General features: G+C 35.8%; 2 protein-coding genes across 3 annotated transcripts; both read right to left on the bottom strand.

Moving 5' to 3' along the window:
- Positions 1–666: 666 nt before the first annotated feature.
- Positions 667–19,501, bottom strand: MS3_00003083 (uncharacterized protein). 2 transcript variants are annotated; one of them, XM_051210777.1, is made up of 12 exons: positions 19,326–19,501; positions 19,191–19,281; positions 18,972–19,158; positions 17,192–17,318; positions 15,805–15,935; positions 12,520–12,640; positions 11,831–11,896; positions 10,508–10,619; positions 8,982–9,104; positions 7,952–8,173; positions 2,560–2,655; positions 667–1,468 (listed from the first exon to the last, which is right to left on the bottom strand). In XM_051210777.1, exons 1-8 carry the CDS (start codon positions 19,326–19,328, stop codon positions 10,545–10,547), a joined length of 801 nt encoding a protein of 266 aa, XP_051070795.1. In that variant the 5' UTR covers positions 19,329–19,501; the 3' UTR covers positions 667–1,468; positions 2,560–2,655; positions 7,952–8,173; positions 8,982–9,104; positions 10,508–10,544. The 2 variants fall into 2 exon arrangements, with proteins under 2 accessions (XP_051070795.1, XP_051070796.1); XM_051210778.1 differs by lacking the exons at positions 667–1,468; positions 15,805–15,935; positions 17,192–17,318; ... (1 more) ...; positions 19,191–19,281; positions 19,326–19,501 and having other exon boundaries at positions 2,095–2,659; positions 12,520–12,981.
- MS3_00003084 (uncharacterized protein) lies at positions 3,574–7,493 on the bottom strand. Its single transcript, XM_051210779.1, has one exon. It carries the CDS (start codon positions 6,837–6,839, stop codon positions 3,840–3,842), a length of 3,000 nt encoding a protein of 999 aa, XP_051070797.1. The 5' UTR covers positions 6,840–7,493; the 3' UTR covers positions 3,574–3,839.
- Positions 19,502–21,236: the final 1,735 nt, after the last annotated feature.

The following is a 21,236-nucleotide window of genomic DNA, read 5'->3' as shown; positions in this document are numbered from 1 at the left end:
TGAAAATTAAATATATTTGCGTAGAGATAATATTAGCGTTCATACGAGCCTCACAAATTATAAACTAAATGAATAGTTCAACGCATCAACTGTATAGAAAATATAATTACAATGGAATCGCAAGATATGTTTAACGTAAGTAGTATTGGTATTAATGAAAATGTTAAGAGTTCAAGTTGTATTGACATAACAAACGACAGAAACTGTCGTTACTAAAATTGGAATATATCATGTTCATCTCTGAGTAATAACTAAACTCATCATTGTTTACTCATAATTGCTAGTCAAGTACTGTCAATCAACTTGAATTAATCAACGCAAATACCTCATTTCTTAAGACGGTTAAAATAGCTCGATCGTAGCACCTCTAATATAAACAACAATTAACACGAATTTTAGTCTGGAGGAATTCAGGAAGCATGAAGACAATAAATAGGTACTACGTAGTGAACATAGCATTTCGAATCTACGAAGTTACAATTTCGCAGCTTCTCTGATTTCCAGAAGTAACGTTTTGTAATTAACGCTTCATTACACCTATATTACAACTAGACAGTAAAGACACGAGCAGAACGTTTACCTTGAAACAAATTAAAATTTAAGTACACACTGATATTGCTATACTAAAATACGTAACCTGTGTTACATCATACTTAAAACCCTATACGTAGAATCACGATACGTTTCTGAACTAGATCTGTGTGACTTAAAAATGCTAGTTACAAATATTTAACATTCGAGTGATTAATTATGATCTTGTTGTTAGTTTCCATACGTATAGGAGTGATTAAAACGGATTCGGTATTCTGAGATGTTGGTAGACTATTGATTTTTTTATATTACTATATCTGAAATTATATATATTACTGTGCACTATTGACAGTACTAAAAATTTGTAATCTAATTAAAACCAGTATTTTGATAGAAAACAACTGTCCAAATGAAACAATGATATTTCTCTTTTTCTTTAGTTTATATTCACTTACCACACAACAATAAAATGAATATTAATGTAGCAAAATACTTGCTATAAAATCACATTCACATATATAAATTATAAAAACCAGAACAATTGCATATAAAAATGTTTTGGTTGGGAAAGTTGATAGGAACATTTCTAAATGGAAAAACATCCACCTTGTTTATACAAAAACAAAACAACAAACCTTAATAGCTTATTTACTAAAAATCAAAATGTTCTACTTAATTTATCGAAAATCGTGACAAATGTACCTTTTTTAATAAAGAGAACTAATCTGCTTATAAATAAATATATAAATTGTAAATTGCTCCATTAATATGTTTTTAATTGTTGTTCTTTTTCAACTTGTATCATCTAATATTGCCTCTGTACCTTCAATACCATGATATCCAACTCGTAGAGATTTACACATAGTAGTGCAACAATTGCAGATTTTACAACGCTTTGACATTTTTCGGTCTTCTATCCAAACGCTGGCGATTAGAGCTGTAAAAATATATAATGAAAAGAAAAACTATTTTGTGTAATGTAACTGTATTATCTAATAGTTATTAACAAACGTTAATGCTAGTAACTTTCTGAAATCTCAACACAGCATACTACCGTATGATCATTTAAGTTCAGTGAGCAGTATATAATCTTTTTGATATACATTGACGCTTGTCTTCTTACGAAATTTATTACAGTTCATACGAAATACTGACCAACTGTTTAATTTTACTTGGGGGATATACTAAATCGTTGTAACCAAACATTATATAATTCGGCGCTAGTATTTGTTCATTTGTTTAAACTTTTAGAACGCAAATAATATTATTGACGACAACGGGTATAGTTATTGAATACATAAAAATATTATGTAAAATACAAGCTTAGCTTTCAAATAATAAAAGTTCTAGGATATTTTAATAACTTGAAAATGATCACGAGAAATAAATGGGGATGAACTACCGTCAACAATACAGAACACTAACAATTAAGACATTTGTGCATTACTCATAGAAGTATTACACTCCCAAATAGTAACGTAAACCTCTCAAGTAGTCTAAAAATTGTTTATAATTGGAAGTGCTTATGAATAAAAAGATCATGAAATGTAATGCATGATTTACTTAATATTCATTGTTATAGTGAATAACAATCATTTGAGCTATATGCGAATGTTTTTAGACTAACATTTACTGCCCGAAATTTCTCCGACAGATACTGTTGTTCCCTTCTGTGAAAGTGACTGAGACAGTCACCACTACATCTAATGGTTTAATATTCGGTCAAGACACCCTGTTTACTCGTAAAGACTGATCATTTTAAACAGACGCTGGGAGAATACGAAAATGAATAGGAAAGTGCATTAGCAGGTAACGTATGAACAGTCCTACGGTTCATGCCTGTTTATGTGCAAACAGACCTAGTCTGATAATGATTTAGTCTAGGAGAATCATTGCTTACTATAGCTCACCAACAGGCACGCAGATTATCATTCAATCCCTTGAATCTTTTCTAGTTTGCTCAGTATAACACTAAAATAATCTGTATTTCAACAAACCATAAACAGTTAGTACACAAATATATCTTACCAACTATGCACACGCAACCACAACCAGTAAATTGTACCAAATAAGCATTCGGGGTATTAATGAAGTATGTAATGATCGCACAGAGAATACTGCCAACTGTCTTAAAAAGATTTTCAAAAAAGACCAAATCGTAATATTTTATTAAACAAACTTTTCTCATTTTGTTCTACAAGATCGAACGAAATAAACATGAATGAATGCGAATCATCATAAGTAGAACAACGTTATTAAGTAGATAAGGAGACTTGGATTCACCGAGTTTAGAACAGAAATTGGTACTAAACTGCTACAGAAGTTTAAGACGATCGTACATCTCGCTAGTTAAGTGAGTTCTGATAAGAATGTTTGGGGTTATCACAACCATTATCTAGAACGGATTCAGTCTAGGTTTTCTTCAGTCTCTTCATAACGACAGCTTCACTATTAAAGCCCATACTCATAACGTCTGATATGTACGTCTTCACCCGATGCATGTGAAACTCACCCTCAACAAGCCCAGAATGTTCAAATAATGTGCTCTAAAATCACATTATCTGGAGAATTGCTTACTTTTAGGGATAACACTATTTCAATAATAAAGTAGGGGGTTAGGCATATAGAAGTTGTCTTCAAATAGTGGAATCTTTCTGAAGTGCTGTACTCAGTGGTTGTCTGATGTTTAACAAATCCATTTGCAACATCAACAGCGGTGAAATCTGTTACTATTGAGAAGTTAGAAGATGAGAATAATTAAGTTCAAGACACAAAGTTGTGAACTTCAAGACAATTGCTCTGAATTAGCAAATATGAGTATATTTAGGCTTCCTACAGAAGGGCTTAGTTGCGATGTAATATATTCGCATGACATTTTGCTAATTATAGCCTAAAACTGAAGTCCACGATCACCGAAATACATTATCAGTTTAACTATTTGAACAGTTAAAATTAAAAATGTTAAAAATTGAGATCTAAACAGTTTAAAATCATCAGATATTAGTAACCAAGTAACGTTACAGAAATTATTTATTTATTTATTTGGACATATGAATATTGGTACAAGAGAGCGCCAATATATATGCGCCACACAAAACAATGAGAATTCGAAGAGAAGTAGAAAAAAAAACTAAGGAGCGCAAAAGAAAAAGAGAACAATGACGAAGAGATTGGAGTAAGGTAGTGTGGTAGTAACGACGGAACGAAAAGGTACAATCAGAAGAAATCTTTCAGGTAAAGGAGACACAACCACTTTTTTATGAAGAAAGTAAAAGAAGGTTACAGCAGGATCGCCACTGGCTTCTATTCTAAGCCATATCTGATAACGTCTCTAGCCACTGTGTAGCACCATCTCTCAGACCCCAACCAGGGAGTCGTGAAGGACCAACAGAAGCCAGTCCTTTGCAGCTTTCTTTCATACCACGACACCATGTCATGCACTGACCACCTCTCCGCTTCTTCCAACCAGTCCCAGAGTCGGCAAATAATGCACGACGTGGAATTCTCTGGGACGACATTCGGAGAACATGTCCAAGCCACCGAAGTCGGTGTTTCAAGATAGTGACACCAATTACATTATCGTCTCTGTGCCCGAACACACAATGCCGAACCTCTGCATTACTAACATGGTGTTGACACTGGATGTCAGCAATCCTTCGGAGACAGCGATGATCGAACACAGAGAGTCGTCTAACGTCCTCAACTCGGAGAGACCAGGTTTCACAAGCATAGAGTAAAACTGCTCTCACCGACGCGTTGTAGATCCGACCTTTTACAGCCAGACTAACATCACGAAGGCGCCAAAGGTGGCCCAGAATGGCACAAGCCGCTCTGGCTTTCACTATTCGTGCATTGATCTCATCACTCACACCCCCACCAGCACTTATGCAGCTACCCAGATACACGAACTTCTCAACTACGTCTATCTGCTCACCATCCAGGGTGAGTACAGGATTAGAATCCTGCCAGTCTTGTAGAAGTACTTTGCACTTCAAAGGTGCAAAGCACATACCATACCTACGGACACTGATTGCCAACTGATTAAGTGCGGATTGCATGCCTTGGGCATTATCGCACAGTAAGACAATATCGTCCGCATACTCAAGGTCGAGAAGTCTTTCTCCAGGCAACAGATCCACACCACCATTACTTACATCTATCAGAGCTGTTTCCAGAATGTCATCGATGGCAAAGTTGAAGAGGAATGGTAAGATTGGGCAACCCTGTCTAACCCCACTGCTCGAATGGAACAATGGAGAGAGGTGGTTGTATGCCCTCACTCTGCCTGAGGTGTTTTTATATAGGGCTTTTAGGATGTTAATAAACTTCTCAGGCACACCCTTCTTCACTAGACAATCCCAGAGAACAGTCCTGTCCAACGAATCGAAGGCAGCCCTGATGTCAAGAAACACTACGATTGTTGGCCTTTGAAAAGTATGGCGGTGTTCTAACGTTAGGCGGAGGGTGAATATATGATCAATACATCCTCGACCAGAACGAAACCCAGCCTGCTCCTCGCGAGTCAATCTTTCTCGGGTTTTGAACAACCTACGAAGAATGACGGAAGCCAATAGCTTGGACGCAATCGGAAGTAAACTTATCCCCCGATAGTTGTTACAGGAACGACGTGAACCCTTTTTAAAGATAGGGACAACTATCGACTCATTCCATGACGTTGGTACACTCTCTAGTTCCCAAACCTTTGTAAACAACGTCGTCAATTCCTTAGTCAAAAAGTCACCACCATCTTTAAAAAGAGCCGGAGGTAAGTCATCTGGGCCAGGTGATTTGTAACGTTTCAAGAGTTGGAGTTCCTTGCGGACTTCCTCCTCATTTGGTGGATCAGTCGTCACCGACCATGGAGGGCAGGACAGTCTGACCGATGTTGCCGGAGCAGCAGGCCAGTTGAACTGCCCTTCGAAAAATTCTGCCCATCGTCCAAGACGTCGATAGATGTTAGTGATTGGCATCCCATCATCCTCGCAGATTGTTTCACTCACACCAGACTTCTTGCTGCTAGTGGCTCGGATGAGCTGGAAGAGCTTCCGGTAGTTACCAGATGCAGCTGCTGCTTCCAGCTCATTAGCACGCATCGACCACCAGGCTGCTCGGTCCTTACGCAAGCTTTGCCCAATTTCCTTACGTAACATCCTTCGTTTATGGTCAAACTCACGGTCACCCGGAGTAGACCGACGGGCTTCAATGAGTTGTAAGGAACCTGGAGAAACCCAGTGCTTAAAAGCGGGACGTTTCGCAAACCCACAACTGACTGATCCCGCCATTTTCATGGCGTCATGCAATTGCAACCAATGCTCGTCTATACTTTTCGGTGGAGTGGTAGCTAGCCTAGAGGCTAGCTCGGTTCGATACTTACTTGCAACAGAAGTTGCAACCAGCTTGCTAACATCAATCTTTTGGCGGTGGTCACTTCGTTGGCCACTGAAAAGTAAGGCAAGATTGGCGCAGACCAAGGCATGGTCAGAGTCCAGATAGGTACTCCAAAAGGAGCGGCAGTCTTGTACACAACCACGCCAGCGGTAGCTGATCGCGATGTGATCAATCTGAGTCCAGGCTTGAGATGCAGAGGGAGGACGCCAGGTGGCACATCGGCGATGACTGTGCCGAAAGTTAGTGCTAGCCAGAAACAGGTTGTGGTCTGTGCACAGTTGCAGTAGACGGTCCCCGTTATCTGACCTGCGACCAACGAGTCCCCATCGGCCACCTAAACGACTCTCTTCTGTGCCTAGACGCCCGACCTGGGCATTCAAGTCTCCGGCTAGCACTACAATATCTGTCGAACGCACTTTCTGGAGAAGAACTGATAACTGGTGGTAAAACTCATCCTTGATTGCATCCGGGCTGCAATCTGTCGGGGCATAGGCGGAGATGACGAAAAGACATCGTTTCTCACTCCGATTTCTTCTCACTTTGATGGAACTTTCTAATCTAACAGCACATAACCGACTGTTAATGGGGATCCAATCGACTAGTGCTGCCTCAGCTCTAGCGCTTAGTGCGACACCAACGCCAGCAAGACCAGACGAAGATGCCACAGGGTCCCCGGATAAGCGCACGTAAAACAAGCTTTTCGAAGCGACAGATGGAGATCGAGTTTGTAGTACTTCACCAGAGTCTTGAATACGGGTCTCGGATAGACAACAAACATCAATATTAAGACTTTCCAAAGACATAGCCAGCCCTATCTGTTGTCCGACCTGCATAAATGTGCGAACGTTGAAGGCAGCCAGTTTGAATGGTGCACGTGGTTTCAGAAAAACTGCTTCAGTCCTCGTATTCGGTGGTAACATACAATTTTCAACCGGACAGTGACTCGAGAACGTTTAGATACAGTCGAATTTCCACCAAAGACGAGCCGCTGTATAAATATAAAAGAGGGTGAATAATGTGGAAAATAATAATAACAATAATAATAATAATAACAATAATTACAATAATAGTAGTAATAATAGTAATAGTATTAATAATGACAATAATTGTAATGATAATAATCTGAATCAATTGTTTGTTTTTCAAAGCGAGAAAGGTAATTTCCATAGGCATAAAAAGTTCATCAATTTGTGTGTGGGCTGTGATAATGCCCGGGTGCCCAAACCGAAGCAGGTGGTTTTCTTAGGGGGCCACTCCCCGAGCCTTTGACCTAAAGGTCTAACCCACAAGGCAGTGGAGCATCGTAAGGAGATGCAGTCCCATGGTAGCCGGTGACCAACGATTGGTTCATACGCCATTTGTTCCCGCAGGATACTGGAGCTCATGTACACCATTGATTTGGAATCCGGTTAAAGCGCCGGACATTCGCTTTTCGTCCTCTCATTTTCGTAAACAACACCCCCGCCACGAGAAGGCAATGAGTAGGACTTCCCTGGCAGAGGCTGTATACGCGTGGCCATGTGAGAGCATTTCGAGAGGGAGAGCGGACTCTCCCCACTCTCGGCCGTACCAGGGCATTCAGGGGGCTAATGTTTTTTCTTAATGTTCTGCACTTGTTGCCTGATAAAAATACTTTAGAACCAATCTGACCACTGTACTGTAACCGCACTAAATAAGAAATTTTTTCTGAGCTAATAGTACTGTGAACTCGCATAAATCAAGCAAGCCTTATCAAATGGTTAGAAATTTGAGGAATATGAACTAATGAAGATGCCTACGTAAGTTAAATCATCGGTAAGTTTAACCAATAAAGTCAAAATACATATGCCAATGGTTCACGAGAAACTGGTTGTCATTTTATCAATACATGGGAAGTAACGAGCATCATCGGAATTTTAAGTATGACATTCAATAGTTTTAGTTATGACAGCAACTCAGCTAACGAAGAGATACTTTTTAGTCATGAGATTAATCAGAATTAACAAAAATGAGTTATATGGCATAACGACATAAAAACATTGTTGTCGCTTACAAATCCAGTGAAAATTATCCCATAATTCACCGCCATATTTAAAGGGCCAAACAGAATCCCAGTAGCCGCAGGTTGAATGACGAAAACACCACTCAGCGAAAAAAACAAAATGAACACCCAAATAGCATACGTAACTTTTAATCCAACACTTGACAGTGATCCAATATGTGGGAATGATAATAGCACTATTGCCCAAATTACAAGCATGATCATCATTGGTATCTAAAATATATCGCCAAGGTATTAAGGTGTTATCCCAAGTTTTCAAATAAAAATACATATTAGTTTATAAAGTCTAGTGAAGTTAATTTTTAGCACTAAAATTCTGAATAAATTCCCACTGTGGTAATAATATCACTTCATTTGATTAACATTTAAGTTGGCAGAAAAACTTGTTTGTCGAATGACTGAAACACAAAAGGATGATACTTAATATATGTAACTAACTTTTAGATTCAGAAACATTAGCCAAGATCGGTTAACCAAGTTTATTAAATAGTTTGGGAAGAAACCCCAAAACCCTACCAAACTGCAAGCATAGTGTGAAATTGTTTTTTTTTCAGTTAAACTCTGAGACTGGTGTTGTCATCATTCTTAATTTTTTGTTTGGTGGTCTCAATAATTAAAATAAATAAATGTTATGATAACTGAAGACTTAACATAACATACGTTACTTTCAAATAACAGACTACAGCAGCCATTTTACCTCAGACTATGTTTTGTTACATGAAGGAAACAAGTTGCGCTTTATGATACAGTCATTCTGGCTTTGTTAATACCAGACTATAAAAAAATGCTTCAACGTTTGGTCTTCGCACATTAAATATTAGTAGATAATCGACTCTTATAACAATTAGTTGATGATTAAACACAGAAACGAATGTTTTAGTTAAGAAATTCAAAACTACACAGCTAAATCTCCGGTCCCGTAAACCGAGACCAGTAGATTTAAACGTGATTTTTCTCCTAACAATAATTTACAAACAGTTGCTGATAAAATATTCCAGATAATAATACCTCTATTGCATACCTTAAAGGATAATCGATCAACAATGGCACCCCAAATAACACGACCACCGGCATTGAAAAGAGATGAAAATGTAGCCACAATGGATAAGAATTGGTCATCATCAATATACTGAGCACCAAACAGCTAAACGAATAAGAATAAAAGAAAATTGACACAACTTGGAAAGTAAGTACTGTGAGTTGTAAATTACTAGTTGAGGAATTCTCGTATAATAGATTTACTTAGGGATTATTACTAATTAGTTTTGAGATACATAAACAGTATTTTTTATTAGGTGAATACGGTTATTCAAGGCACCATCAATCCATTATTTCATTTGTTCCTATTTCATAAATGTAAAAAACAACAATTGAAGATATAGAAAAATAATTTAAGACGAGTAATAACAGTTTAGCAACTCTTAAGGAGCCCGGACTTCTGCTCCACAAAGTTACATCTGTCTTCTCGAGTGGTTTATTTGCATACAGAACCTATTTAGATTAGATTATTCGACCTAGTATTCCTCAGACTCTGCCAACTCGACTAGTTTCAAAATCACAATACGACTTGGAGAGAAAGTTAAGACATTCTATGAAAAACAACAAGCCAGTCTAAGTTATTGCAGATTCCAGTTATCCACTAGCGTCGCTCGTTTGAAAGTGGACCAATCAGCGGGCTTTTGCGCGTCCTCTTTGGAATATCTTTTGATCAGATCTGGATCTTGCTAATAGATTTTTACAGATTTTAATAGAAAATTTTCAATAGCTCTTTTCTGTAGACATGCAGCAACTGCATCTTGAAATGTTTGGTCAAAATATTATTAATATTTTATGACTTAAAATCTCATTTATAAAACAATAATGAGTGGAGCTAAAGAAGTTAACACTAGGAGGAACCACCAACTTCTGTAAGACCAATGAAAATAAAATATTTCAAGAAGTATAAGAATAAACATGAATTCGTCACTCTGTTAAGAGGATATTCAGCTTCACAAATATGAATCTGAAGCAAAATAAAATGAATTAACTCAAAATAAACAGATAAACAATGCACAACTTCAATCCTTATACTTTTGTCATTTATTTTTATTCAGGATGGGGGTTTATGGAAATTGTAGTAATTTAATAGTCGAATTCATGAGTCGATTTAAGCTAGATCACCATAAAAAAACTGGACGGCCGTTTCGTCTTAGCACGGGACCTCTCACCAGTGCGCATCCACGATCCCGCACGCGGAACCCGAAATATAAGATTTACGGCAACACAGAACAACAGAATTAGAAAAATTGACTTGAAAAACTCTCCGACTGCAAACCAAATAAAGTAAACGAGAGTACTTTAGTCCCTCTGTACACGCCAAAATATTTATAGGTGTATAACGATGGTGAGGTACAAATAATGTGTAGATTTAAAGGATGGATACGTAGAATGGTATGCTTTTCTATTATTTACCAGTATCTACAATGAATATATAAGAAAGATTAATAGAAATTAAAAAAGTAATGATTAAACTCTACTTCATGAATAATAAGACTTTAATCAACTAACTTTATAAGCCGATGTTATTATAGTGATTGGTATGATGTCACAGAACATTACAAACCATAAAAGATAAAAGTCTATATAATGAAACAATTGTTTGGGTTGAACGCAAACGTCCCTGAAAAAGAAATAGAAAAATCTGGGAGTTAAATTGGTACTGTACACTTATTCTATTACATGATTTCTAAACATTGACTAGTAGATTGTAAATGTTCTTAGTGTTTCACTGTTTACTAGATTTCAATTTTCATAGGTACAGCTTCAGATGTCGATCCAAGCATCACCTTCGGTGTAGCTCCACACGGAAACCGACATCTTAGACCATCACAAAATATATTAATCACAAGGACTTATTTCATAGCGCCACTCTTGATATTTTCAGTTAAGTGTATAGTTTACTATTTATTTGAAAAAAAATACAGTAAAAAGTTCTGCAATCAACGCTATTATATGAACATAGTATTAAGGCACAACATTCAAAGTAGTAACTATAAAAGAATAAAAGCACAACAAGTAATTCATTCACAGAGCTTTATAAAAGAAAACAGTGAACTTAAAAAATAAATTGAGAGCTGATTGGTTAGGGCGAGAATGACTAATAACTAGAGCTGTGTATTATTAATAACACACTCACAAGTTTGGTTCCTCTTGTGTATATTCTCTCTGAGGAAATCATTGAAAATCTTAGGTTAATGTACACATAATATAACTGATTTTCATACATTATTAAACAATTTACATTGAACACTCATTAGTAAATAACAAAACCACAATACAAATCTATGATAATTTATTCGATTTATTATTATTCAATAAAAAGACATTTCTGTTTTTATATTTTTAACAAAATTCATGGAAAAGTTGTTAAACTGTAATAATAATATTTATTATCAACTTACACAATGCACAATTTATTTGAGACTATCAAGTCAAACCTTGGTAATGACAATTACTAACAGTATAGATATGGTCCGCTTTGATTATGATATCCGCAACTATATTTTAAATTTCAGATAATAAATGAAAGGTAAAATACATGAAAAAAATCATTATCAAGTTCCGTAACCTCATTTTTGTGAGACCTTTCAATTTAATCAGTAAAATGAAACAGTACGTAACACTTAATTGTCCTATTGGAAGTCTTTAGTTCAATAATGTTTTATATATGAAAAGCATCAGATAATAATGAAACCATATATTATTTGTAAAATATAACTGTACATTGCACAAGTGACATTTGTAGTTTGAAATGTATGGAAAGTTTCGAGAAAACAATACACAGAAAATTGTTCATTAAATTAAATTTAGAAAAATGCCTAACAAACTTACAATAACTGGATTAGGATCAGAATTTATTCTATTTCGCACAACCAGTTCTGTGTCTCGATCTTGTGTCTAGTCGAAAGGAAGTTAATACAAATTATTTAATGTATTATAGGGAGTGAGTGATGAGAAATTTACTAGAGTTTATGTTGGATATTATAAATATACTAGTATAAAGCAAAGTAACAGAACTTACCATGTTAATCAGCAGAATTTTTTATTCAAAACATGTACCTTCATCCACTACAAATTAATCATTGATATTACCAAACTAGTTGTGTGATACGAATCCATTAGTGTATTGTTTACTATACATATGCAGGCATTCTAGTTCAGTCAATAATTATCGTCCAAGAAATAAGTATACATTTTAACTGAAACCCCATAAACAGATACACTTATACAGTCACAAATGAATTGCCAAAACTTTTTCATAATTTCCTCCTATATTTTAAACGTATCATCCGATTTGTAGGAAGACTGTTGGTTGGTGGTATTTTTGATGGAGAAAAAAGGGTATTATTATTTAATACGAATTCACTCGAACGCCCAAAAATCGTTCTTTTTTACCATGAATCAAATAAACCATGTTAAAAGTACTTTCGATGATTTTAAGATGTAAATAAAATGAGTAAGTTAAAATGTACTGTAAGTTGATATCAAAATGAATGAAAAGTACTTATTTCATTACTTACACTTTCAAGTGGTTTTGGACGCAATAATATAAATCCAATTATTTGTAATGCAAGAAGAATACCACCAAGAATCAAAAACGCAACTGGAACCCGATCAAGGATATCAGGATGCGTAAAATGCCTGTAGAAAATTAAATGAGAAAAAAGGATGTGCACAAAATGCATACATGTTGTTATAGTCAATGTACAGAACTCATGGTATGAGTTACAAAAGATAGGACCTACTCCCGATAATCACCCGATTCTAACCTTGTGGATAGAGTTCCCTCTCACTCAATGGGAAAGCAGTGTTTCTATAAAAGTATGTGAAAACGTACATCAAAGCCTTTATATCGGTTAGCTGATGTAATAAGTATATATAGGAGAATTGGTATATCCACATTTCGAAAGCAGTACAAATTTTCTCCAGTACTTTCAGCAAGCGAATGTCATATAGTAAGGCGTTAACTATCGGCTAGCGTTGACCAACAACTTTTTGGATCAGACATTTAGATCAAACGTTTAGTAGTAAAACTCGTCAATCACAACCATCTACTTTATTTAGTTGAGGTATTTGAATAGCATGAGAGTCTCCACATGAAGGACAGTAATCCAGAATAAAAATTTTACTGTGAGAGAGCATTCTCACAAGTTCTCGTCTCTTACACTGAGCTCTTTAAATATAACCAAATAAATCCGTGCTCCATTGTGCGCACTGCCCTGAGTTCTGACTATATTCTACAATGTGCGACACCATTTTTGTATTTTGGTGGTGATCCCAAACAGATTGATGGACGTAAAATGGTTGCAACTAGCATTCCTATCAAGTACTCAGTTGAGATAAATATCAGACTAGCTATCAGCTGGTCAAAAAGAGTAAACCATCTGAACTTGCACGTGGCAAAGTGAGTTCTGATTGGAACCACTTATGATTTGATAGAACGCCACATTTATAAGTGTAAGATTTGAGTAGACACTTTATAGTATCTTTACCTTCCAACAGTCAGTAGGTTGTAAATGCAAGAGTGTGACTAATTAATGACTTGAGAAACGTTCGCGAAAGTCAGTTGAGGCCTCTAGAATGAGGCATAGGGACAGCAAATGTTGGTTCGGAAGCAAACTCCGATTATTCAACTGGATTCAATGAGAAAATCTGTAAGGTTAATAGAACGACAGTTAGCAATATTCAAGAGCGTTCGGGATTTCAAGTGGCGTACTCCAGCTGAGGTTTTACTTGATTGACCGTATTAAAATCCTAAACCAAACTACCCTATAATTTTAGAGTGAAGAACATCAGCAGACTCACTAAAGCTCAGGTTTCAAATAAACTCCACTTAAAAGTTACCTGACACCGACAACTTACTTCCACTTTCTTCAATGATGTATGGTGTTCCTCTCGTCTAAGAATTGACTATGTGGTTTAGAAAAGGTATGGCAACGTGAGATTACTCCATTGCAAGAAAGTGATGATTGTATTCATCTTCAAAACAGATATGTCTGCTGACAGTATACTGAAAATTCGGCTAACACGACTTTCCTTATCTTATTTTGTGTGGTGTATTTCTTGGTACCACATCTCACCAAGCTATTATGTTATGAATACGTAGATAGTATCTCTAGACATTACTGTACTTCACTTTCACAAAGTGTTTTTATGAAATAAAATGACATTGGTTTGAATGAACGGTCCCGAATTCCAAGTTTTACATTTCAGTTGAATGCTGTGACAACCACACCTTGAAGTCATCATAAAAGTTTGAGTGTCCGCTTATAAACGTTACTCACAAACTTAGATGCTCATATTATTCACCCAAATACATTGTGTGCTTACAAAGTTGATTGACAAACCTAGATGGTTTTTTTCTTCTTTATCACAGAATTTTAGCTATTACCTGTCTGCTCTGTCGAGTGGATGTAGAGATAATCTTTGATCCAGCTACATTCGACGTTAATTTGAATCATTTATTAACACTGATTCAATTCGCTTTTGACCACTGAAATACAAGGCCTGTTACACACCAACATTACCATAATCGGATTCCAACATTGTCTGAGTCTGTATTTAAAAGGTGATAGAAACGTTGACACTGAAAGTTATGATGGCGACAATAAAAGCTTCTCAGCACAAGTTGCATAGACGCAACACAAAAACTGTCAGTAGCCACTACCTCGTGTGTTCGATTCCCCTCCCCTAAAGTGTTTGCTGTCAGGTAAACCTCGACAGGACACGCAGTATCAGAATGTTTGAATCAAGTTCGACGATGGAGAACAATCTTATAAAACAACTGGTGCAAACTCAAAGCGACTGAAACGCATCAATAGATGTATTTGTTGAATTATAAATTTAAAACATGACATAAACCGTATTCAAATACAGCAGTAAAACGTTTCATCATGATGTTTACAAAACAGTGAATCAGTGAAATTTGTATAACATTTCTTAGGTGGTTGTGAGAACCCTCCATAAAATCTCCTGATCGCGGTCTGTGTTGCTACTAGGGTCTCAAAATCAGTCAGTCAGGTACAACGTAGGACCAGTCACATATACTCATTGGTCCAAGTTGTCACTCGAAATCACCACAAATGAGTGCTTTGAGAAGCCATTTCTAGGGTTTTTGTCTTAAGATTTCACCCAATAGATTAAATTTAGGAATTACGTCATTGTAATAGACAGAGTATAATGAAAGCAAACGTCATTCTCTCTAATAAGATCATCAAAAATATACTCTATCGGTCTGAAACGAAATTTTTGCAAATCGACGTGAAAACTTCATACTTCTAAATCTGCTTCAACATCTGAATTTTACATACATTACATACGTCCTGAAAATTTACTACTTAGTCATTTGCTTTGTAAGAACCCTAAATAAATAAAAAATTAAGACTTTCCTGATAAATACTATCAATCATGTACGTAGTACAATGATGTCTTGTGCGAAGTATCCAATAAATAGTTAATTTCCACCTACAAGTTACATGTACAAAATGGATGCACAAAACTCAAGTTTCGGACTACAAACTAAATGACAATTTGTAAGTACTCTGCAAGTTCTAAGTTATTTAACTGTTCAAAATGAACGAATTCGTTTCAAAGTAATAGTCCAAGAACGCGCTATTAGGAACAATAAATAAAGCTAGGCTTTTAGTAAGAAACTTCTACATTTATAAAGATTTAAAAATATAGTCGCAATATGTGTGTAGTGCTTACGGATTTACCATAATGATATTGGCTTTGACAGCATACAGATGAACAAACGGATTACTTTATGTAAATTTTAGCCAAAAAGAACTAAAAGTAAATAATACCTTGTTTTCGGGTCAACAGGGATATTGCTTGGATTGATTAAAGCAGTTTCGATCGGAGTGAACACCAGGGCTCCTAAGCCAAAGCCACCAACAATCACACCAACTACGAGACCACGTCGTTTTGGAAACCACTATTATCCAGTAATTACATGGTTTTTGTACAAATGAATAAATGGAATCAAAAACGAATAAGTATCAAAACACCATATAATCTAGTATGACAAAGACTTTTAAAACCAGAATCGTGCCTACAAACTAAATTCACTTTCATAAACATACTTAATAAATGCTTATGTACTAAAATTGAAACCCGGATTTGAGAGCTTGTGGTTGAGTGACAGTTGAGATCAATCCACATATTGGCGAAAACCAAAATGGCTTGTGGCAATCAACGTCATTTCCCGGTTGTAAAATATTGGATCTACAACTCGGTGGTGGGGACAATTTTATATTATACTTGAGAAACTTAACTACTGTGAAAGGTGATTGTGTTTGATTATTGTTATTTTCGAAGGATTAATGACATTGTGGCAACACTATGTAGACAATTTTATGATTCTGCAATGTGATAGATAGCAGTGATAAAAATTTAGTTAATGTTTCAATATTAAACACCGGCTTCTATGGCTTGTGAATGTGTCGCGAATATTATTTCAGCAGCTCACACCTCTAGCACCGATTGCCGACTCAGGGACTAATTGAAAAAAGTAGAGGTGGTTAGATTATGATATGGCGTCTACGTATGAACAAGCTGTCTAGTACTGGCATCGATGGATCTATTAGGAATCTCCAGCTGGAGTCTTGATGACTGTGTGTCTCAATGGCTTGAGGAATTACCCAACGTAGTTTACAATAAAAGTCAGAGAAGATCGTTTTATAATTTCCATTTATATTTTTTATGAGTAAAAGGACCGTATTTTTCATCATATACTATTCTTTTTTACTTATTTTGATAATTTTAATCCACTATCTTTATTCCTTTACAGTCTTATTTCTTAATCTATGGGCTATACATTCTGAAGTCTCAAGTTATATTAAAATTTGTTAAAAATAACGATGAAAAAAATAACTTCATGTTTGCACTAAAATATTACATTTTAGAACGTGTGATAGAAATGAACGGTGTTGTAAATATTAAGTAATCTGATCCCAAGAATAAAATTTATCTCATAGATTATTTCAAATCTTATCTCACGCAGTTGTTACCATATATGAAAACCAGACTCACTTTGGTGAGCTCTACGACTTACTGTTTACAATAACACAAAGCTGAATTGACTTTAGCAACAAATAATTTTACTGTCCAAAACCTTCAAGTGATCATGGCCAGATAAAACATTATCACTTTTATGAAAAACTTTGAAATGTAGACAATTTACTTTCTTACCGTTGCGGCCACAGACAATACTACGGAATAGCCAAAACCCAAACCCAACCCTTGCAGTACAGAATACGTAATGATGACTCCAGGAAAGGACCTCTGTACAGTGACGTAAGTCAGAAAAATACTAATGCTGTAATTAAGAAAACGAAAACACCATAACACATTTACATCGTTTTTTCAAAATAAATACTAAATTGTATAATATTGAAAATTGAGTCCGCCTCTGATAAGAAACCGATCAGTTTAAACTAAATATTTGCTCAAATCAATACACTGAAATTTTTAAATTGAGTGATTTGATGTAGTAGATCAAATAGGCAGCCCAGAAAAGCGTTTTTAATCTAAAAAATAAAATGATTTAGTCTAACATTTCATCTCAAATCTGCGATTTTAAGACTAAATAAAATTAAAATGTTTCTATTTGAGGATACAAGTACAAACAATAAGTTTTGATGTAGGTCTATGAAAGATATTTGGGAGAACGAAACTGGATCTTTCACTTTTTGATCTTTCAAAATATTTTGAAATAATAAATTAAGTCCATTAATGATCAGTACGGTCATTCGGAAATCCGTCTGAATCCACCACCAGTGAAAGTTTGCTACTTGCCTCCAATCGGAAGGAGTGTTGTCGTGGCCTATTAGAACTACTGAAAAAATTCGTGTGCTTATTTAAATGTGTGAGTATTTGTGGCTTATCCCGATATAAATCATCTTTGGTACCATCTTGATATTACTCTGGTTGTAAAAGTTTAGGGTTACATCTTATCGGTGAGAGGAATCCTGCTCTATGTTGTAAATCATGGCCTTACCCAATTAAAGGTGTTAAATGAGTCGCTGTGTTCAGACATCGATACATCTGAAGGGTTTCTAAAACTCACTAACAACAATATGTTATTAAAGTGGTGGTTTGCTAATGCGTTCTACAACTCGATCGGTGTCATCATCTTGAAACATCAACTTCAATGTCCTGGAAATGCGGTGCGAATGTCAACTCAGAGACTTTCACATCGTAGTTTGTCCGTCGACTCTGTGACTAGTTGGAAAATGCGAAAGGATAATCAATTTGTAGCATGGATTCGGGGTATAAAAGAAAGCTCTATAAAACTGTTAACTATCGGCACATCACGAATTTTTAGTTGAGATCTGAGGGATAAAGCAAATTAGTAGCTTGAGACACTGCCAGATATGAATCAGGATAAAGGAGGCGAGCTTAGTTAAATGATAATTCTTCCTAGCTGTGTTTTTTTAACTGACTTGTTTCTCCCATTATAGTTTATTCTTGTTCATTTATTTTTCTTTCTTGTTCACTAGATTATACACCCTATCCTTTCTCTATTCCTTCACAACCTCATTTTCTTATTCGTGTGGCGAATATTTATTTTCGTGCTTATCTGTACCAATATATTAAAACAAATAATAATGTAGAAAGACATCGTAACAATCTCGAATATAAATGCTAAGTCTTACTATGACGAAAAGAACCCCATAGCAACAAGGGAGGCTTAATTGACGTAAGTAGACTTAAGTCAAGCGTTCAACGTGTTTATAATACCTCCTGGTAAGCGTGTGAAAATGTTTAATCCAAACCTTCATGCTATAGGATAAGTTGACAAGGCCCTCAAACGTGAATAAAAAGCTATAATTGCTAAGACTGACGGAAAATGTATGCGTTAATCCAATATGCATTTGCTTGATTTCTAATTCGACATCCTTCATGTAAAGTAACTACAGTAAAGCATAAAGTAAGAGCACACAATGAACAGAATAAACAAAACTCTAACCTATCAAGTAAACAACTGACAGCAACAACAATACGAAAGCCCCACTTCCTGGCAACCAATCCACCAAATGGCATAGAAACGCCCTGTATAGCCAAAGCAATGCCAGATATCCAAACTGATGATGTATTTGGCAATTCCGGGTCAACCCGTACTACGATGTAACTAATAATATAGGGTACAATGTTAGCTGAGAAGGTCGTAAAAGTAGGTAAAACATACCAGTACTATAGAAGAAACCAAAGGCAAAATGGATTAGAACGCCTCCCAAAACTGAGATGCACCCAAAAATTAGGTTTCGAACTTTTTCTTTCTACATTTAAAAGAAAGAGAAATTATAAACAAAAGATGAATTACCATAGGAACGTAATCCTCACGCTATTGATGTTGGAACTTCAAATTGGTTATGTAACTTTTTCGGGAAGGTCACGTAAAATCCGATGAATTTAAACACAGGCTTCAAAAACGAAACCAGTTAGAAAGTCAACTCTCATATTTACCAGCTTCGTGATTTCAACTGACTTTATTATTTTTTCATAATATACTCAAACCTTTGTTTAGACTAGGAGGGCATCAGATGTTCCTGAGCAGAACCCAAATAAATCGGTTCGCGTCTAGTCTGAATTTACTTTACTTACTTGTCATTGATAAGGTGATTGTGCTTAAAGGAAGCTAGAAAATAGTAGAAAACAGCGAAAATGAGAACAGACTACTCAGTGTGAATGTAGAACATACAATTATGACAGGATATATAGAGGTAAATAAATCGCCGAAATAAAATTCTCTAGGTTTTCGCCATTGATGCTTACCTTAGTAGTTTTACTGAACATACCCTGGCTGAAGACGCTCGGTCATGCATCCACACTAGTAATTCGTACTTCTCATCCCACGCAAATACTAGCCAGATTAAATCAAACGCACCTCAGTATATATGCAACTTTCCAAATATATCCTCAAAATCATTCATCCCTGACTTCTGATCTGAACGAGTTGGTATCTTTCGATAATTAGGGCGTCACGAACAAGAGCGCTTTCCAACTCCGAATATCACAATAAGAAGAGCTAATTAATCTACCGCATTTAAAACTTTTTAACGTTCAGGAATATATATGTTTTTATAGACTCTAAACAAATAAAAACGGAATTTTAAATAACATATTCGGGATGTATGTCCCGTAAATAAAGACGTGATAACTATTTCCTTGAAGGTCTATAAATAAATAACTTGAACACATAGGTCCACCTCATAAGGAAAAACACCGTAGCCTATAATCGAACAAGGCATATTAAAACAACTCGAAGGTTTAAGTTTGAAATGTTTTGAGGTTGTGTATAATCAGAATGGTGTGAATGTTTAAAAAAGCAGGTTGCTCTGTAGATCTAGGGGAGTCTGGAGATTAGAAATCTCCGAATAAGATACGGATTCCAATTGACACCTGAAAATATAACGACATTTCCAATTTTAACCCAGGCTCCTCGTTCAGTAAAGTACTTGAATGTGAGCTGTGTAACGACATATATCCGACTAGACCTAACCACGTAAAATATAGTCCTAAAGGTATTGAAAAATATAGTCCGAGTGAACTTGAGTTCATCTCAGAAAGACAAAGAAACTCTACAGTTCTAGTAAAGAAGTATGAGAAGATAAAATCCGCCATACCAAGAAAGGAAATACATAAGATTCAAGCTTTATGGGTGTTTTAACAACTGCTGATGTTATGTAACTTAATGTCGACACATCTAAGTAGCAAGACTGATGGAAGTCTTAAGTGTAACCAACCTTTTACAATGCAAACTGACAAACATTATCAGAGTGCTGGTCACTCCACTTTCCCACTAACGTCTAGAATTAATAATGATTATATTAGTAATGTTTCCCACCCCATCACAATCGTAATGACTCTCGGAAGGAAAACTTATCACATTTGTAGATCACTAACGTAGATGGTCTTTGTCGAATGATTGAAGGTCTACTCGAGTTAAACGGGAGAGGCGTGACAAACAGTTAACTTCAATGTCACATCTCGCAGACAACAATTAACGTGGTTTATCCTTCCGTCGTATCAAGGTACTATAACCGATTTGAAAACCGTGTAACACAAAGGTCATTATTACAAAAATATTTTAGTAAGAGTAAGCACAAAGAGAGTGTAACCATCACCACATTATCCAGTCCATAATTTTCAGTTGATTAATACATGTTGGTTGTCCTTGAACTCGACTTGGCCGTGTAGCTTATAATGCTAATAGGGGCCAAAATACTTTTAA

This window comes from Schistosoma haematobium, chromosome ZW (genome assembly GCF_000699445.3).
Source record: "Schistosoma haematobium chromosome ZW, whole genome shotgun sequence".
Lineage (NCBI taxonomy): Eukaryota > Metazoa > Platyhelminthes > Trematoda > Strigeidida > Schistosomatidae > Schistosoma > Schistosoma haematobium.
This window is presented reverse-complemented; position numbering and strand designations above follow the sequence as displayed.